This window comes from Syngnathus floridae, chromosome 16 (genome assembly GCF_059516105.1).
Source record: "Syngnathus floridae isolate MCC-2025c chromosome 16, RoL_Sflo_1.0, whole genome shotgun sequence".
Taxonomy (NCBI): domain Eukaryota; kingdom Metazoa; phylum Chordata; class Actinopteri; order Syngnathiformes; family Syngnathidae; genus Syngnathus; species Syngnathus floridae.
In genome coordinates this window covers 9,677,118-9,693,600 of record NC_142428.1, presented here as the reverse complement: position 1 = coordinate 9,693,600, position 16,483 = coordinate 9,677,118, and the positions used below count along the sequence as shown (strand labels likewise).

Sequence of the window (16,483 nt, the reverse complement as noted above, 5' to 3'; positions counted from 1 at the left end):
TGAATCATTGCTTGTGATACCAGGCTTCAAAATCAGTGAGACATCAAATACAACAAAAGTGATGTGCAGAATTCAAGACAAATTTAATCCACCGCACCATTCGGCTCAGTTGGAAAATTTATTTTGGTCATTTACTTTCACATACCACTAGAGGGAGACCTTGTATCGTTTTAACAAGCTCCAATAGTTAATAAGAACAAAATAATGCAGCATGACAAGCGTGGAGTCCAAATTGGAGGTTACATATGAAGATGGACATGTGGAGGCGAGAAGGTGTGAAAGTTCTCATGCCTCGTCAAAATGGCGCTTAGCATATTTTATGTGGCGCACTCCATCTAATAGTCATTAGCTTTCATTACTGCGTTTGAAGTGGAAGCAGGCTCTTTTGTGAACCAGCACAATGGCGGACCAAGCACGGACGTGGCCTCCTAAGGGGAGGAGACGGGGACACGCCTCTTCCTGTCTGCATTCAGAGTGGCAGCCAATCAGCGCGCGGAGTGAAAGGGAACCAATAAAGTGCCAACAAAGGGCAACTTTACAGTAGAATGACTTCTGCTTGCAGTTCAATACAGACCATTTTAATTGCAAGTTATTAATTCGAAAGGATTTACTTGTAAAGGGGCGGTAAGCCCAAAAGTCTGTCTATCACGTGATTCCACTGCCTCGATTGTAAATAACCTTTTCACTTTGAACCACAGGCAACTAGTTTAATATCTTAGAATTTACTGTATCATTGAGGTGCAATCGATTGTATTGAGCTGAATGTTTGTTTAGGCCGAGTGGTTGTAGTGGGGCGGGAGGGGGTGGGGGAGGCTATGTGGGGGGCAGTCGCAGCTTGTCGCGCAGGTGCCACATACGCGGCGACGTGCTACTTTTGCCATGTGGTTATTGTGGCAAGGGTGAATTTCTGCAGGTGGCTTACATTAGCATCAAGGCACACATTAGCGCTGAGCACACAAACAAAATGGCCAATTAGGTTATTTTAATGAAGGAGCCATCACATCTTCATTCATCTCACATTCCATTCAATCACCATAACAATATTCTCTTGAAAAAGTATTGCGTTCATTATACATCTTGATTTGCAGCAGATTGTTATTCTTCACTAAGCATAAAGATGATGTCATCTGTAATAAGGAAATGTTTACCACGTTGTAGTCCATATTCACTTCAGTCATGATACACTGCAAATTCTATGGTGTTAAAAAAGGGAGGGGACCTCAAGCTGTTGTACCTGGCTTTTTCCGACAAGTGGCAGCATAAACCCAGAAAACTGTTACAACACGAATAGCTCGTTTTCATTCGCAGGACTTGAAGCGTTGTATGACAGTGCTCTTAAAAGATTTCGCATGTAAATAAATAACACCTTTTTTTTTTTTTTTTTTTGATAAAGCGTCGGGAACGCTTTTTTCAAAAACGTCTTTTATCAAAAGTTTCTTTTGAGAGTACATTTTGCCAACACAGGGGGGCAGCTGTCATGTCTGAACAGGACATCAGACCAAAACCATTTTGGATTGCACGGATTCATTTATTTGAATTCTGTCATTTATGCGGATTTATTTCAGTCAAGAACATTTTCGAACGGAGTTGTTGAGATTATGCGTGCATGTTATTTTAATTGGATAGTTCTGTAATTTTTCAAGAACGCCTGGCATTAATAACATTTGACACAAAGACGACAGTAAATTAATTAAACCGGATGATTCGCTATTAGCATAAGCGTTAACGAGCGAGGAAAAAGAATTGAAATCTCAATTTAAAAAAACTAAATCAACGTTTATGGGCTGATAATGTTGATACTGTTTCATAAAATTACTTTTTTTAAGAAGTGTGTGGAGCACTTTCATTAACACCTTTGTTCATTTCTTTACCACTATAGTATATTAATAAAGTTCACACGCATGATTAGATTATGCACACGTAAGGTGTCATATGCATTCTTATCTTTCTCTTTAGTCTCCAACCTTGAAATGGGATTATTATCACATTGTGACGACGCATTTAGAATTAGTCAAACATCAAAAACATTTACGTCAAGTTGATGTTTTCACAATATGGTCTTAAAACTACTTCTCTTTCTTAACTTTTCAATATTTTAGTCTTCTCTTAATGTGTTTAAACGTCGGCAAAAATGCACATTTTCAGGCAGATCGTTTTGTCAAAATATTAGGAACAGCACACGGGACAATCTAAAAGATTTTTTTGTTTACATTGGCTCGAGAAAGTGTACCTAATGAAGTGTCCCGCCAGAAAAGAAACTGAACCGTGGCGCAGGTGGTTTTTCTGAGACACACGCGCGTGCGCACCCAAACATTAACCTGCAGCGGGGATGCGCATGAGCGCACGTGCATACCCGGGGGCTTTTCAGGATCAAAAAAGCTTTCATGTTGTTAAAAAAGAAAGGTTAACCCAATGACAAAATGTTTCATTCCTTCAAAGTCGTGACTCGTAAGTTTGAGCTTGACTCGGGCTGACGTCACTTGCGGAAATTAAATCTGCTCGGCTGGTGCGTTTAGGAGCCTTTAAAGCTCTAAACGCCTCATCAACAACTTGTTTAACGCTAATCATTTTCTATTGCAACCCGCTGCACATTCCCAAGTCACTTATTAACTATCACTTGTTTTTCTTCTCTTTCTCACTCTACCTTTTCTTTCCACGACCTAAATCCTTCTCGTGATAGACAAAGTGTTTTTGCCCAGAGCTTGCACACAATGTAAACGTTTTGATTAAATATCTAAAAAATGGACAGACAAATAAAACACACTCAGATTAATGTGATTTGATTTTTTTTTATCATTATGAATTTTTCAGTGTGAGAACGGAGGCCAATTATCACTACTGTTAATGAGTGGCAGTGTTTATAGTGCCATTGTAAGTATACAATCTCAAGAATATAATCGACGGTTATGGAGATTTAAAAGCAACTAAAAATACTCAAATAAAACATGAAAACATGTTAATTTGCATTTGACAGTTTGTAGTAAAAATGCGCGACGACATCCATTAATGTGAGTCCTTAAAAAGATCGCTGGACGAAAATGCATGCTGGAATAGTATTATATATATTTGTATTGCATTTTATGGATTTAAAAAACCCAATCAAATAGTCGACTTTGATATGAGTCCATTTTCTCAAGAGGGATACGCATGATCAAAAAGATGATGAGACGATGAGGGGGGAAAAAGTCGAAAGTAAAGAAGTTGACCGACCCCCGAGTTGGGGGAAAAAATGAAAATATATTTCAGCTAAGTTGGAATAATTTTTTAACACCGATATGTACAAAACGTAAATTTTACTGGCTACAAAACGAGCTTCTTGACGGGCAGGTGCGGTGGTCCAATCAACGTCCGCGCAAGGGGGGGGGGGGGGGGGGGGGTCGAGGGCACCCCCACATGCACGCACGCTCTCACTTGCGCAGCCTTGCGTATAGAAGAAAGCTTTGGCGTCAAGGAGGACTTGCAGCACTGTTGACTTTTCAAGCAACATCTCCGGGCTCCGAGCGGAAAGAAAAGTTGGACATGCAGATCTAAACGAGGATTTAGCAGGGAACAGAAAGAAAAGAAAAAGAGCTCGACTTCTTTCTTGTCTGGAGATGTTCGCGCCTGCAGGCAAGCGCTGCTTCACCATCGAGTCTCTGGTGGCCAAGGAGAACCCGCTGGCCGAAGAGCCCATCCGCCCCACGGCGCTCAGCTACGCCGGTCCGGCCCCTGACGCCCTGATGGGCGGCTACCAAGCGGCCGCCGCTCCAGGGGTGGCTGCGGCGGCTGCCGCTGCGGCTGTTGCCCGCTCACTCTACCCGAACCCAGCCGAGCTGGTGTTCCCCGAGTCGGTGAGCCACCCGCAGCTGGCCGTGGGCCCCCACTCGCACACCCACCATCACCACCATCACCACCAACATCAGAACCAGCACCTGCAGCACCACGCACACTTCTTCGGCACGGCGCAGCACCGAGACCCGCTCAATTTTTACCCCTGGGTGCTCCGGAACCGCTTCTTCGGACACAGGTTTCAAGGTATAATGCCGCTCCTTTTCCGATGAATGTCAATCAACGAGGCGCGGACGCAACGCGGTCATTTTTACTATATGCAGCACAAGATGTAATAAAAGATGCTTTTATATTATTTAAATGCAAAATTCAAGCATGCACAACATTTAGCCATTGGAAACCTCATCTGGCTTTAGAAATGCACGACAGCAATAATATATATTTTTAAACTATATTAACTTTAACAACGTGTTACTTATTACAGGTGTAAAGTATATTTTTTTATATAAATAGCAGACGATTCAATACTATAGACGCAAAGACAGGAAGTTCATTCCTCACTTACTGAGTTATTCTGATGAATATTTGTCTTCGTACCTAATTACAATTTAACGCGCGCGCGCGTGTGTGTGCGGGGGAGGGGGGGGGCGTTGTAATATCATGAAAAGTCATACACACATTGAGAACTGCACTCGCTCAATTATTCATAAAGAAGCAAAATTACTGACGATATATCCTAATCAAATATATATATTTCAAAGAACCATGGTAGATTTTTTTCAAATGACAAAATTATCAATTGTATCAAAAAACAGCAAATAAAGTAAAATGATCAAATTGAGTCAAACAAATAATGTAGATATATATATATATATATATATATATATATATATATATATATATATATATATATATATAATTTAAATCATAGCGTATAAAACTCTGCAATGAGCACTTCTTACTCAACATGTCCTGTACACACCAAATCAAAAGGAAATTCAATTACATGTCTACATTAAATTACAATCACCATAATAGTACAAATTGCAAGTCGTTATTTATTACGAATAATTAATAACATAATTTTTTGATTGAAAAATATTGTACTCAGTTTTTTGCTACCAAAGCATTTACTGCATGTGTGCACTTCAGATGTTAAATATAACTTTAAACGACATTGCGTTGGACATTTGAATAGCAGTAAAGAAGTTGATAGATATTTGGCGAAGGCAATTAAATCACGACAAAATGGTCTAAAATACAAATGTTTTGAGCTGCAGTTTTAAGCGTAAAAAACGGGCAAACAACTCACCTGTTCGGCGACTCGGAGTCGTTCTTGCAAGGTCGTAATGGTGGTCCGGTGTGTGTCGTCTGCGCCCGGCAGGTCATGACGCGTCCCAGGACAGCCTGCTCCTCCACGGCCCGTTCGCCCGGAAGCCCAAGCGGATCCGAACCGCCTTCTCACCGTCGCAGCTGCTGCGCTTGGAGCGGGCCTTCGAGAAGAACCATTACGTGGTGGGCGCCGAGCGGAAGCAACTGGCCGGTAGCCTAAACCTGTCCGAAACGCAGGTGAGGTCCCGGGCAGGAATTAAGGCAAACAAACACGGTGACTCCTCGCGTTCTTTTGAAGGACAAGTATTGGATAAATTGTGTCCATCTGAAATATCGACACTTGGGGGGGAAAAAATCATGCCACATCTACCGGAAACACCAGAGGTTAAGTGATTAAAAAAATTCCCCTTTTGATTATTTAGCAAATTTTGGCGTTTAATAAATATACATGTGCATTGTATAATATCAGCAACAATCATTTAAGGAAATACTGATTCATAGTGGCTTTGTGGATAATTGCTACTCTTAATTTGGACACAAATAGAGGTTAAATTGTCACAACAAAAATATTCACAGGATACACTTATACAGTGGAGCCTAGGTTTTCGAACGTCCCGGTTCTCGAACAAATCGGTATTCGAACAAAAAATTGGAGATTTTTTTGCTTCGGATGTCGGACGAAATTCGGTTGTCGAACCTCGCGAGATGAGCCGAGAGGACCCGCATGCCAACTGACTACGTTCGTTATTACATTCTCGTTACTCTGAGGATTTCATCAACTCTCATCATGCTTCCAAAGGAAGCAAGTGGGAGTAGTAAAGCCATCCTAAAACACAAAGACGCTCTTAAAACAATACGACAGTGAGCGCCCGGCGCGCTGCGGTTGCGCGATCGGACCAAATTAAGCTCCTTGCGCACTAGGTCCACTTAAATTTTGGATAGTACATCAGGACATTAAAAATATTTTATAAATTTCAGCGACGGCTCTGTCACAATAATGCGACCAGCGCGGTGTAGTTGCGCGGTCGACGACGCGCTACGGTTGCGCATTCGGCGGTGCGCTGCGGTTGCGGCGATCGGAAAAAATTAAGCTCCCTGCGCAGTGAGGTCCACTTAAATTTTGGAAAGTATATCAGGACTTTAAAAATATTTTCTACATTTCAGCGACAGGCTCTGTCACAATAATGCGACTAGTGCGGTGCGGTTGCGCGTTAGGCGGTGCGCTGCAGTTGCGCGGTCGGACAAAAATGCACAAATGAACAAATGCTTAAAAAAAGGCGGTTTTTTTTGCTTGGAACGGATTAATTTTTTTTCTATTATACGTAATGGGAAAACATGATTCGGAATTCGAACGATTCACTTCTCGAACAGCCTTCTGGAACGGATTGTGGTCGAAAACCGAGGATCCACTGTATTAGAAATACAGAAACAAACCAACAGTGTAAATAAATACAGGAGCCAACGAAAAATGTTAAACATTTAAATCTAATCCAAGCATTGAGAGTGTTTATTTTGTTTCTGACGATTTATTCATTAATAATACGTTTGCTGTGGTGGTTGTATGTTAGGGAAAATATAGTCCGTGGGCAATACGTGGCACACTACGTTCTGAAATCCGGCACACCAAGCATTTGAGTGATCAATAATCTTGTGATACTTGTTGTAGTATTTGTAAACTTATTATCATTATTATTATTATCACTATTATCATTATTATTATTATTATTATTATTATTATTATCATTCTTATATTATTTGATAAAACAGGCTAATTAAAATGAACAGTCATTTTGGTTTAATGCACTTATATTTTTTGATTTATTATAAATGATCAAAACTATTAGTAAAATGTTCACATTATCATTTTCTGCTTTAAGTGTCATTAAATAATAAAATGAAGATAAAATACCAAAAGAGAACGGACCATTGTTCAGACCATTATACTATGAACTACATCTAAATAAATCCCATAATCATCAGTTCAACGTTTGTGAAAAAAACCTTTTCATAATCTGTGACCAAACTTTAAACTGATGTGCAAACGCCACTACAGCAAATCTGGAAACAGTGACAACACAACACAGTTCGTGTCATGTGATCAAAGCAAGATTTATCGACCAGGCTTTTACTACCAGTCATAATGATGGTGTTCGCACCCTCGCTCTTGCCGCTTTGACAAGTCCAAAATAGCGTGTGGCATATCTACCGACATCACTTATTGGATGGAGGTGTGTGTTATTGATGCTATGTGGGTGTCAATTAGGCCTAATGGGCCATAAAAAGACATCTCATGAGCCAGCAGTATTGTTTGCGTGAATGACGAGACTTCTCGCATAAGCTGCACCACTTACTTCATCACCCTTCACCATCATAACACTAACACAAATACATGACATCAAAGTATCAGTTATGATTGGCATATGAAAAAAAAATCTCATTTTTTTTTTTTTTTTAGAAAACAGTTTTAGCATGCGGACTCATTCCAGGTCACATGTGACTACAGTCTTGTTATCAAACAGTGGGCGATGGTTTTTGACAATACTGGAGTACATCTTAATGAATGTAAATAATATGCAAAGTGAGAAGAAATCTGGCAAGGAGGCGACGGCAAGTCACGAAAAACAAAAAAACTGCAAGCAGGCATCTATTTGTGTGTTCTCGTAGACTCTGCTTGCTCCACAATATTGTGTACGATGAACTTGTGTCACTCCCGAATGTTGTGCGACACGTTGTCGCTCCCCAATGTTGCGTAACACGTTATCTTCCCATAACGTTGTGTACTCACCGTGAATGGACTTACTCATGTGTGTGGCTTGCATCCGCACAGGTGAAGGTGTGGTTCCAAAACCGGCGGACCAAGTACAAGCGTCAGAAGCTGGAGGAGGACGGGCCGGATGCCCAGCAAAAGAAGAAGGGCAACCACCACATCAACAGGTGGCGTATGGCCACCAAGCAGACCAGCTCCGAGGACATCGACGTCACCTCGGAGGACTGAAAGAGAACAAAAAACAAAAGGAACAGAAACACTGCTGCCTCACGAGGACCAACTACACTATTTATAATGTAATATGATGAAGTATATGTACACGTACCGGGAGCAAACAAGACTGTGTGTGGAGTGGGACGAGATGGACTGGGACGAGATGGACCCCCCCCCCCCCCCCCCCCCCCCCCACTGTGTTCTCATGCTGTTCTTTCATTAAAACTGCTGTGTCAGTCACCAGCCGTGGTTTACTTTCATCCCCAGGGACACAATTTGCCCGTTCGAATGAACGCCTCCCTCAAACAGATGTCAGCCACAAGACGCTACTGCTCACGTGCGCTAACCAAAACAGCAGCACCAATCCAAGCGGTCGCTCAGATGAATGATTCCTTGACATGAATTGTAAATTACTAACATGAGCCACATACTTTAACACTCCCGGGCCAGGCCGGTTTGGGCCGGGTCACGTTTTGCTCTCCTCCCGCACGTCGAAGCACAATAAGGTCTGAGCGCTTCTCGAGCCTCTTGAACAAATTGACACGAGGAGACAAAACCATGTCAACGTGCCAGGAAGTCAGTCGTCCGCCTTCTGCTGTTTGTTGTCGGGAAGCGCCGATTTAGACAAACATGTCAAGAATGTCGCCGGGCGCTTGCGCAGGTGTCAGGTGCGTTACCCGAGTCGCTGCGCACACAAGTTAAACAGACGGAGAGGGAAAGTAGTCGGCCATTGTGCGGCGGCTGGGGCCTCTGTAATCACCTGTCAAAAGAAACGGAAGGAATCTGTCGCTAATGACCGCTGGGCTTTAGCGATGAGCCATGATGTCTGACCTTGATGTTCTGTTTTGTAAACCAAGAGGAGCGAGTGGGGGTGCTCTTCTCACTTTTTAGACAAAGAGCACAAAATGGGTGTTGTGAAGGACTGGCTTTCAGGAGATCCAACTTGTATGCACGCTGGTACACACACACATGCACCCACGCACGCAACACACACACACGCACGCACACGCACGCACGCACGCATGCACACACACACACACACACACACACACACACACATACACACACACACTCACACACACACACACCTTTAATTTAAAATCCATTGGAAATTAAATGAATCTCTGCAAGCGAGCTGTGCACCAAGTCAGCAGAGAATGAAACCAGGTGTCTCTTATCGCCTGTGTCAGCAAAGAGGACATTTGGTGATGGGAAAAACAAAAGTGTGTGTGCACCAGCAGATGACAGACGCCTTGACGAGAAGTTGGAGAAAGCGAAGCGACTGTGTCCTTGCGCCATCATTAGCTCAATGCGCTAAAGAGCAGATGTTATTTCCTTCCTCCGCTTCACAAAACAGCACCTCATGCAACAAACGTCGCGTCACTTGAGTCGCATGATAAGAGGTGCAACTAACGACAAATTGCAGCTTTACTAATTAGCATGCTACAAAGCCGCCATTTGGGGATATTATGCTTCAAGAAAATGACGATTACGCAGTAAACACACACCAAAGTGGGCAATGGCTTCTTTTCCCTGATTCAATATGCTTATAACATTATTTGGACCTGCCAGGTCGTTGTTGAGGAAGGTGCGACTTCATTTTGACAGCACACACCAATGCGACGTGACATTTTTTTCTTCACAATTGCCATGGCAACCATACAAACACTGTAGTTGACAGTGGAGGATGCGAGGCAGCAAATGTGAAAATGAAGTGCAAGCAGCACTCAAACACATATCGTCACCTGCGGCACTACCTTGACTTACAAGTGCCTTGACTTACGAGTTTTGCAAGTTACGAGCCATCGCTCCATGCAACTATATAAAACCCAAACCAGACAATCCAAGTTAAGCAATGTACCCACGAAATAATGTTACTTTATAGTTAGCTTCTTAAGCAAAATGCTAACTTTATGCTAGGCTAAAGACATTTGAACTGGTTGAAAAATCAAAAGGCTAAGATGAGCGACTTAACATGCAAGCATTTGTGTGTATAATGACGTGGTCCGAAAGCACGGAGCACTCACTTGCAGGTGTTTGTTGCCACGTCTGATTGACTGACGCAGACCTGAAGGAAGGGGACAAAAACAAGCAGTTGTATGACAAGACGTGAAAGCGGAACCCAACAAATTGTGACCGTTTTAAAGACATTTTTAAACGTTGCTGCTAATGTGCAGAAAAAGGTCCAATTTGGCACATGGAAAGTCTGAGTTGAGCTTTGCTAATAGTTGAAGCAGATGGCAGAACCCAAGGTGTGAAGTCGGACAATTGTGTAGGTGGGGGAGCATTCAGGTGTCTTTCTTTTTGTTTTTTTTGGGGGGGGAGGGGGGGGTAGGAGAAAGTGCAAAACTGGCTCCTCCATCGGAACGGAAGGCGTCTATTCGCTACATATGTCTGACTTTGCCACCATATGGCTGCGGGAGCTATTTCCAGTCGTAATTAAAACCTTCGGCAAGTGGAGAAAGGCGGTTTGTCTCATTCGGCGAGGGGGAAAGATGACTGCAGAACGCAAGAAACAAAACACGTAAAGGCAAACAGACCAATTTGGACAATTAAATGAATTCAACAAGTCGATACATAACAAATACCTGCCATATTTAAAATCAAACTGGCTCTGGGCCTTGCTAAGAGACCCAATATCTGCTTTGACTCTAAAGTGATTTTGTCCAGATTCTATCCATTTTCAAACCTGCAACGTCTTCACCTGAACCAACTCAATCTAAAAGCAGAGTTTTCCCATCTCCAAGGATAATATCTCCTTTGCCACGTGGGGACGGCGAACACAGCGGGAGCTCCCGTAAAGGAGCTAGCTCCGTCGCTCCTTCGCCTAACAAGGAAGAGCGGCTGCCTAATGAGGGAGCTCATTAACACGTCGGGCTGCCTTGTCTTAATTAGGCAGCTCGCTCACAAAACCGAGCCTGAGAGGAGGCGGCGTCAAAGAGGTCAACAGCAGAATCAGGAGTGTGCTAAAATGCTAACTTGCTAATTCCAGCATGACACCCGTGGTTTGTATTTAATTGTGGAATAAACGCATGTAACGTCTTTGTGTTGACAACGTTCAGCATGTTCATTAGCTAATGCCAGTTAGCTCACTAGCTTGACTTTGAATTTAGCATGCGCGGTTAGAAATATATTACAAGCGTGCACAAGCAAGGATAATGCTATTACCACTTCTTGGTACAGAATGCTAGTATGGTTAACGATACCGGAATGATCAATTGTGTTTCAGAGATTTTCTGTAACATCATGTAATGATGTTTTTGTAGGTAGCACTTTATCTGACTTCAAATACATCCCGATCAAGGTTTACCGATTCTAACTCTAATATCGAACAGAAGCAAAGCGTTTGGCAGAACCGAACCATTAGTCGGGTCTGCTCAAACTAGAAGCCCACAAGTTTTAATTGCTTCACTTGAACTGAACGGTAAAAATGCTCTCAGCGGTGTGATCCATCACCGAAGGGAGGCCCCTCTTACGACTATCTTGTTCTCGCTCTATTGAACACCAGCGAGGGCGATCTGACATTGAGGAGAGGCTCTGCACACCCCCACCTCCTTGTTCACTCTTCAGTCTGGAATCCCAAACACACCTGGCTAGACGACTCAAGCTTGTCAGGCCTTCACAAAGATGGCCGCATTCCTGAAGAGCCAGCTGGAAGAGGGGTTCTGCTTTCTGGCAAATGATGCACCCGAGTATCGCCGTCGACATCGGGATCTGTCTATGAATCAGTTTAAGCCACGCGGATCGGCCTTTTTTTGAGATTCCCGTCAGCCATGAGACACCCTCCGACAGTTTGCATGAACGCCATATCGCACAGAGAGCCTGCGATCACACTTGACATATTTGATTAGTTCACAAATGAGCATCTTCATTTCGCTTGCCATCTGAATTCAATCCAAAACTGGAGGTTATACAGAAACATGGCCTGGTTATGTCCCCAATAATAATCTGGATAAATAATAAGAAGAATCGTAATCTGCTAGATAGCCTCGAATCACGGAATCAATTAACGTGAATGCTGCAATCATTTGGAATTATTTGAAACTGGCGGCGATTTTCCGTAAGCTAATTTTCACTCGCGCATTTGAAATTGCGTCAAACAATCGTGTGCATTATTCACTGGCGAATTGCCACCGGCCACAATTCCAACAAATGGCAAATTAATCGCGAGACGCTAGCCGGCGCCTTTGCCTCTGGTCGAGCTCTTTATCGTCTAATTGATTGACAGGCCAGTGCTTGATTAGGTTATTACAAATAAATATAGCCCTAAGTAAGCAAACAAACAAAATCCAAACACCACTTTGCTTGTGCTCCATCCAATTAGCTTTTTTTAATTACCTATTATGTTGAGGAGCACGGCAAAACGACAACAATGCGCATAGACAAATCGGCAAAACGAGGCCCTGACATAGACGCCACTTTAGGGGTAATTACCCAATTTGTTTGCGGCAGCAGAGTTCTAACAAGCAGCCAATTACCGCAGAGAAAGGCTGCGTCGCTGCGCAAACCTGTTGATTTAATTAGATTAACCGCGTGCTACGGCGCCGGGAAGCAGGCAAACAATTTAATTACCAGCCGGCGGCCCCAGGGCATTGTGGGACGACGGCTCTGTGGACCCACGAGGGCCGATGCTGCAGAAAGAAAGCAACACAAAGAAGACTCACAAACGTATTTTGTGGGATCCCTGCCTGAAAGAGAAATTCAGATCTCTGGATTTTTTGTGTTGTGAATAAAGAAATTCAATTCCGTGACTCTTTCAATTTCTTTAACCATTACTTGGTTGCTGTACTTTATAAAGTCCGCTACAGTTCATTCCGTGTCGACGTTTTGGTGCTAACGCGCGAATCGCCATCTCAGAGCGCGGTCGGTGAAGAAAGCAAAATATTCCGACTCGGTTCCAACGGAAGCGTCCGCAACGCAGCGGGAGATGGATCTTAATCAGCGACCAGCCATGAGTGACCTTTTCCAGGTCCGAGACAACCTGACGTTGCCCCCGCGGAGCTGCGGCGCTTCCCGGGGTGAACGCCGCCTTCCCTGTTGGCCCACATGACAAGCTCTCAGATCCATAAGAAGTTCCACAGCAAGACACCGCCAGTGGCACTGAAAGGTGATAAAAAAGACAAAGAAAAAGCCAAATATGGGCACGGTATTTGTCATAAGACTTGTTCACTTGTGATGAGTCAGTTTTAAACTTCACGACCTTGTCACAAAGGCCGTGCCCAGCCTCTGTACCGGCTCACCTCCAAAAGGCAGAAATTTGGGTCGACTTCCCGCATATTCAATATGATAACCAGCTTTGTTGTGAATGGGTCGTTGTTCTCCCTAATTTGTTTTGGACATCAGCTTTCCTCTGATTGGTTTGTTCCTGATATATCTGTTGGCTCTACGATGCTAATGACTTCAGTCAAATTTCACATACTGTGGATCAGTTTCGCTTTTCTGTCAAAATGGCAGCAAATTGGTGGTCAAGTCCACTTCATTTTCTGCCTTTGGAGGCGAGATGAGAGCTGAGCAAGAGTTGGGACGCTGCCTGTGTGTAAGGGTGTTGTTCTCAGTGGCGCAACAGGGGTGTGAAGTTTAACACCCGACATCCTAGGCTGACTCCCTAAAACCATTCGCGCTGCCCAGCACTCCTTTTGTTTTTGTACAAAATTTACAGGTGTCAAGCTCAAAGCGAGCGAATAAGTCGTCCTTTAGCGACCGCCCTGAGGCGTTCACGAAAGCGACAGGAACAATGGCGGGGGTGCTCGGAGGGGGCGTGACCTCAGACCGGGACCCGTGAGGGGGTCAGGAGGTCACCAATTAAAGGTCTGGTGAGGAGCCCCATTCTCTGAACCAAGGCACCTTTTGCACTCAAACTCGAAATCTTCTTCTGGAACACTAACTGTGTTTGTAAGCAGGACTTGCTCAGAATATTTGAGCATATTTACGTTTTTCTCTTGGGACACCCAAAAGAAGCTCAACACACACCGACGGGGCGAGCACGTGCGAGCCTGGCCCACTGGCCGCTCCGGCGAGGTGACAAATGAGTTTCCTAAAAGGTGATGAGCGCCACACGACGACGCCGTCGCAGCAAAAACTACCAAAGCCCGTCGTCCAATTTGCACTAATTAGCTTGACATCAGGTTGGGAGAACGCCGTGGTCCCTGGCTGGCGCCCCCCCGGCCCCTTTCCGCTCTTGTCATTAGGAACAAGTCCAGGCGAGACCTGGCCCTGCGGGGTGCGCTCTGTGTGTGTGTGTGTGTATATGTGTGTGTGTGTGTGTGTGTGTGTATATATATATATGTGTGTGTGTGTGTGTGTGTGTGTGTGTGTGTGTGTGTGTGTGTGTGCGTGCACGCACACACGCACCCACACTTCATCGTGTTGCTATCACTGTCAGTGGAGAGCCCACCACTTGGTAGCATCGTTCCTCATAGACCTGAAATGACCACCACACAACCAGGAAAATAAATCAATCAATAAATAAAAATAATACTAAATAAAAAACTAATAATAATTTGCATTCACTTTATTCAAAAATATGACATTTTTCCAAATTGACAAAAAGGCATCTACATAAATCATTCTAAAAAAACAGGCAAAGGAAGCTGTTACAAAAATTGTCTGATTCAAAACTATTGTTTGCTTAACTTGGCCACAAGCAGGGTGGAGAATTCATTTTCGCTAAATATTAATTACATTTTCCAATACATCCTTAATAAAGGTCATCATTTGAGTTTTTTGCGCTCCAACTGTCAGTCAGTCAACATATCAAATCATATCGTCATCATATTAGCGGGGAGCCAGATGTTTCCACACACCAGGTGGCGCCTGCTCATTAGTGCCTCTGACAAACTGTTTCCTGTCACCCTCTGACAGAACTCAAATCAGCTCGCACCATTTGCAATTAAATTCCGTAATGACGGCGCTAGCGACATCCCTCAAATCATGATTATTATAATTAATAACGCAGCATAAGGAATCATTTTGGAGCGCCCAGCCGCCGGCACCAGTGCCTAACTTGAGTTTAATTGTGGCAACTGCTAATTTGGATGAAAATCTGCTCTGCGACGATGTTGACATATGGATGTGTTTGAGAAAAAGATGCTAGGTCACTTTTAAGTTTTAAAGTCCCTGATTAGCAGGATAAATCCAATTAATACTTCCAATGACATATTAATCTTGTTTACCGCATCAAACTATACATATGGTTGGAATAATTCCATGCATATTCAATTATAACCATAATTGTGTTGCGTCTGTGCTTTAATTCCGAGTCTATTAAGAGAGTAATTATTTTTATTTCTTGGATGTAGAGTGGGGAGAAAAGTGGGGGTCATTTCTTTGCCCTCAACCGCTGATCTCCAAACCAGCGTCCCTGTTAGAGAATCTGCCCAGTGTTTAGGCCCAAAGTAAGCATGTTATTACATGAGTTAAAAACTGTTTCTACGACAATAAAGCAACTTGATGTGAGAATATTTCTTAAAGATCAGTACTAATAGAAATTCTAATTGTCAAATGTTACCTGCTCAGAATGGGACCTATCACTGCTGGGCTGCTAGATATTTTTCTACTCTGTTAAGATATTGTGTTTTTCTCCATTTCTAGTTTGTTGATGATGAACAAATTTGCAGTTTAAGAACACTTTTAGTTTCTTTTTCGTTCTTTACTTTAGCTAAGGAAAGAGGCGCTTACCTTTAGCTTAGCACCTGAGGTGCATTGTGGGAATGTAAGTTTTTCAACCAGGCTTGTTATTGGACTGGGTTTGCTCGGGTTTCATTTCCGACGCAACCTGTTGCGACGACAACGTCAAAGCAAACTAAGGTCACGTTTTATGAACACTCATATTTTGATGACGAACAAAATGGCTACTTGGAAACAACGTTAGTTTTTTTTTGACAAATAAACAGGGACCTTTTTACCTTGAGCCTGTCGCCAAGGTGCATTGTGGGTATGGTAGTTTCCGACGACAGTTACAAAGAATGATGCATGTTGGGGGATTTGCGAGTTCATTATGTCGAACCATTCTTTATTAATAAACATTAATAATTTAATGACGGACCTGTTCGGCAAAACGTTCACAATCATTTTATGGTTTACATCGCAGTCAGAATGGCGAGGTGCATTATGGGTACTGTAGTTTTTACGATTCCCTCTGCTAAATCAGGGACATACATAGTTTGTTGCGATAGAAAGCAAAATCATGTTTTAAAAAGCACCCAGGAAGGGCTATACAATTCTTTAGTCATAATTTTGGACTGTGCAAATTATATAAATAATCAAATAAATTCGAAATGTGCTGCTCGGTAGCGCACTGGTTATCACGACCGCCTCACAGTTAGGAGGGTTTGGGTTTGATTCCACCTCCGGCCCTCCCTGTGTGGAGTTTGCATGTTCTCCCTGGGCCCGCTTGGGTTTTCT

The 16,483-nt window shown here is 43.2% G+C and overlaps 2 protein-coding genes across 9 annotated transcripts; one reads left to right on the top strand and one right to left on the bottom strand.

Annotated features, from left to right (window-relative positions):
* The first annotated feature begins 3,407 nt into the window (after window positions 1–3,407).
* On the top strand, window positions 3,408–8,211 carry emx1 (empty spiracles homeobox 1). The gene is made up of 3 exons (XM_088356391.1): window positions 3,408–4,014; window positions 5,153–5,337; window positions 7,928–8,211. The coding sequence occupies exons 1-3, from the start codon at window positions 3,594–3,596 to the stop codon at window positions 8,093–8,095; spliced, it is 774 nt and encodes a 257-aa protein (XP_088212517.1). The 5' UTR covers window positions 3,408–3,593; the 3' UTR covers window positions 8,096–8,211.
* Window positions 5,269–16,125, bottom strand: LOC148385608 (uncharacterized). 8 transcript variants are annotated; one of them, XM_088356392.1, is made up of 7 exons: window positions 15,758–15,970; window positions 14,475–14,501; window positions 13,041–13,180; window positions 10,108–10,148; window positions 8,912–8,963; window positions 8,758–8,840; window positions 8,389–8,672 (listed from the first exon to the last, which is right to left on the bottom strand). In XM_088356392.1, the coding sequence occupies exons 2-7, from the start codon at window positions 14,485–14,487 to the stop codon at window positions 8,642–8,644; spliced, it is 360 nt and encodes a 119-aa protein (XP_088212518.1). In that variant the 5' UTR covers window positions 14,488–14,501; window positions 15,758–15,970; the 3' UTR covers window positions 8,389–8,641. The 8 variants fall into 8 exon arrangements, 1 of the variants encoding a protein (XP_088212518.1); XR_015853142.1 differs by lacking the exons at window positions 8,389–8,672; window positions 8,758–8,840; window positions 8,912–8,963 and adding exons at window positions 5,269–5,322; window positions 7,901–8,091 and having other exon boundaries at window positions 14,432–14,501; XR_015853143.1 differs by lacking the exon at window positions 8,389–8,672 and having other exon boundaries at window positions 8,729–8,840; window positions 14,432–14,501.
* Window positions 16,126–16,483: the final 358 nt, after the last annotated feature.

Bases quoted from the DNA above. Each gene is read 5' to 3' on its own strand.
- LOC148385608 (XM_088356392.1), bottom strand. The intron at 8,964-10,107 runs GTGAGTGCTCCG...TTGTCTAAAAAG, and splicing joins GTGGCAACAAACACCTGCAA to TGAGAAGAGCACCCCCACTC. The intron at 8,841-8,911 runs GTCAGACATCAT...TTCTTTTGACAG, and splicing joins TTACAAAACAGAACATCAAG to GTGATTACAGAGGCCCCAGC.
- emx1 (XM_088356391.1), top strand. From the start codon at position 3,594: ATGTTCGCGCCTGCAGGCAAGCGCTGCTTCACCATCGAGTCTCTGGTG. The intron at 4,015-5,152 runs GTATAATGCCGC...TGCGCCCGGCAG, and splicing joins CTTCGGACACAGGTTTCAAG to GTCATGACGCGTCCCAGGAC. The intron at 5,338-7,927 runs GTGAGGTCCCGG...GCATCCGCACAG, and splicing joins TAAACCTGTCCGAAACGCAG to GTGAAGGTGTGGTTCCAAAA.